The sequence below is a fragment of the Pteropus vampyrus genome, unplaced genomic scaffold, assembly GCF_000151845.1.
Source record: "Pteropus vampyrus isolate Shadow unplaced genomic scaffold, Pvam_2.0 Scaffold141, whole genome shotgun sequence".
Classification (NCBI taxonomy): domain Eukaryota; kingdom Metazoa; phylum Chordata; class Mammalia; order Chiroptera; family Pteropodidae; genus Pteropus; species Pteropus vampyrus.
The window spans coordinates 2,818,079-2,819,657 of record NW_011888922.1 but is presented as its reverse complement, the minus strand read 5'-3'; the positions used below and the strand labels follow the sequence as shown (position 1 = coordinate 2,819,657).

General features: G+C 56.3%; 1 protein-coding gene across 1 annotated transcript in view; it reads left to right on the top strand.

The window, feature by feature from the left end:
• Nucleotides 1-1,573, top strand: part of CAPN5 (calpain 5) — a 50,404-nt gene extending 48,831 nt beyond the window's left edge. Inside the window, exon 11 of the mRNA XM_023535555.1 lies at nt 649-1,573. Coding sequence (XP_023391323.1) covers nt 649-1,039 — 391 coding nt within the window. The 3' untranslated portion in view covers nt 1,040-1,573. The remainder of the gene's footprint in view (nt 1-648) is intronic.
• The last annotated feature ends 6 nt before the right edge of the window (nt 1,574-1,579 follow it).

The window sequence follows — 1,579 nt, the reverse complement described above, 5'->3', positions numbered from 1 at the left end:
GTTCATCACAAGATGTGGTCTTGGGAATTCTCTTGCCTGCCCCTCCTGGTGCCCCAGAGTCTCCTTGGTGGGGTGGGCAAGTTGGCTTAGCTGGCATGTCTGAGACCCAGTAGGGTCAGTCTCTCCTTGGTCAGGGAGAGTGGTCATCTCTGCCGACCTTGCCCCAAAGCCTTGTGAGTTATTCCTTAAATCCCCCTGTCACTGGGCCCACCTGGAAAAGTTGCGCTTGGTGGTGTATGGCGGGGCGGCTGCTTCCTGAGAGCAGAGTCAGAAAGCCTGGCTCTGTGCCTGGGCTCCCTTCCCCTCCCAGGCCAAGGTGGTCAGTGGATGACAGTTCTGAGCTCATTAATATGAAGCCCTCTGTCCCCTGGGCCCAGGCCACCATCTCTCTGGGTGAGAAACCATCTGTAAACAAACATGCGGGTGCCCCAGGGGAGGCGCTGTAGGTTTTCCTAACACGGGGTCCCTTTGGTTCCAATCACAGACCGATAGATGTTGAGGCCAGAAGGGCCCTTAGGGTACATTGATACCCTCATATTAAAAATGGGGAAACCAGGGCAGGGGGGTCTGTCACTTTTCAAAGTTACTCAGAGTCAACTGCAGAGCTAGTAGTAACAGACTTAACTTCATACGTAGAAGGGAGCTTTGACAGAGGGGAGAAAGCCTGAGGCTCCCCAAGGGACAGGGCCTAGCCCGAGATTCATGGTGGGGCGGAGGCAATGCAGGGCTCCTTTTGCTCAGCCGGGCTGGCACTGCAGGAAGGGGATTTAAGGCCCTGACACTCCGCCAGCACGCCCCACAGACCTATGCTCCTGGTCTTGCAGATGGCCCCCCACGATCCTCTGTCTCCTCCCAGGTCTGGAACCACCGAGTCCTGAAGGACGAGTTCCTGGGCCAGGTACGCCTGAAGGCTGACTCGGATGACCTCCAGGCCCTGCACACCCTCCACCTCCAAGACCGAAGTAGCCGGCAGCCCAGCGACCTGCCAGGCACCATTGCTGTGCACATCCTCAGCAGTGCCTCCCTCACGGCTGTCTGATACCTGCCCATCCACCTGGCCCACGCAGTTCTCACCACCATCTGCATGTCCCCAACCAGGCCAAGGACTAACCTGGGAGCCAGGATGCTGGGGTCCTTTTCCCAGATTTTCCACTGACTTGCTGTGTGACCTTGGGAGGTCTCTGCCCCTCTCTGGGCCTCAGTGTCCTGAGGACCCCAAAGCATTCCTTTCTCATGGAGGAGTCTTCTTGCCTGAGATTTATATAGCCCTCTTTACTCCAGTTGTCACCACTGCTAGGGAACTCTGTCCGTTGAAAACGTTTTCCCAAGGCCTTGCTGTCTGCCGACGGAGTGCCAATCAGATGTCACTTGTTTACACACAAACTGCCACATCCCCAAGCCCCACTCTTGCCCCTCCTGTCCTGGGCCTGCCCAAGTGTCCTAGACCTTGCTTTCTGTGTCACCGATACCTGGTTTTCTAGCCACCTGGAAAGGACTCATGGTTCTTGCTGGGTTCCTGCTCAGGCTGGAATTTGGGAAATGTGCAGGTGACATTTGTTCATTCTCTAATCCTGTCCAC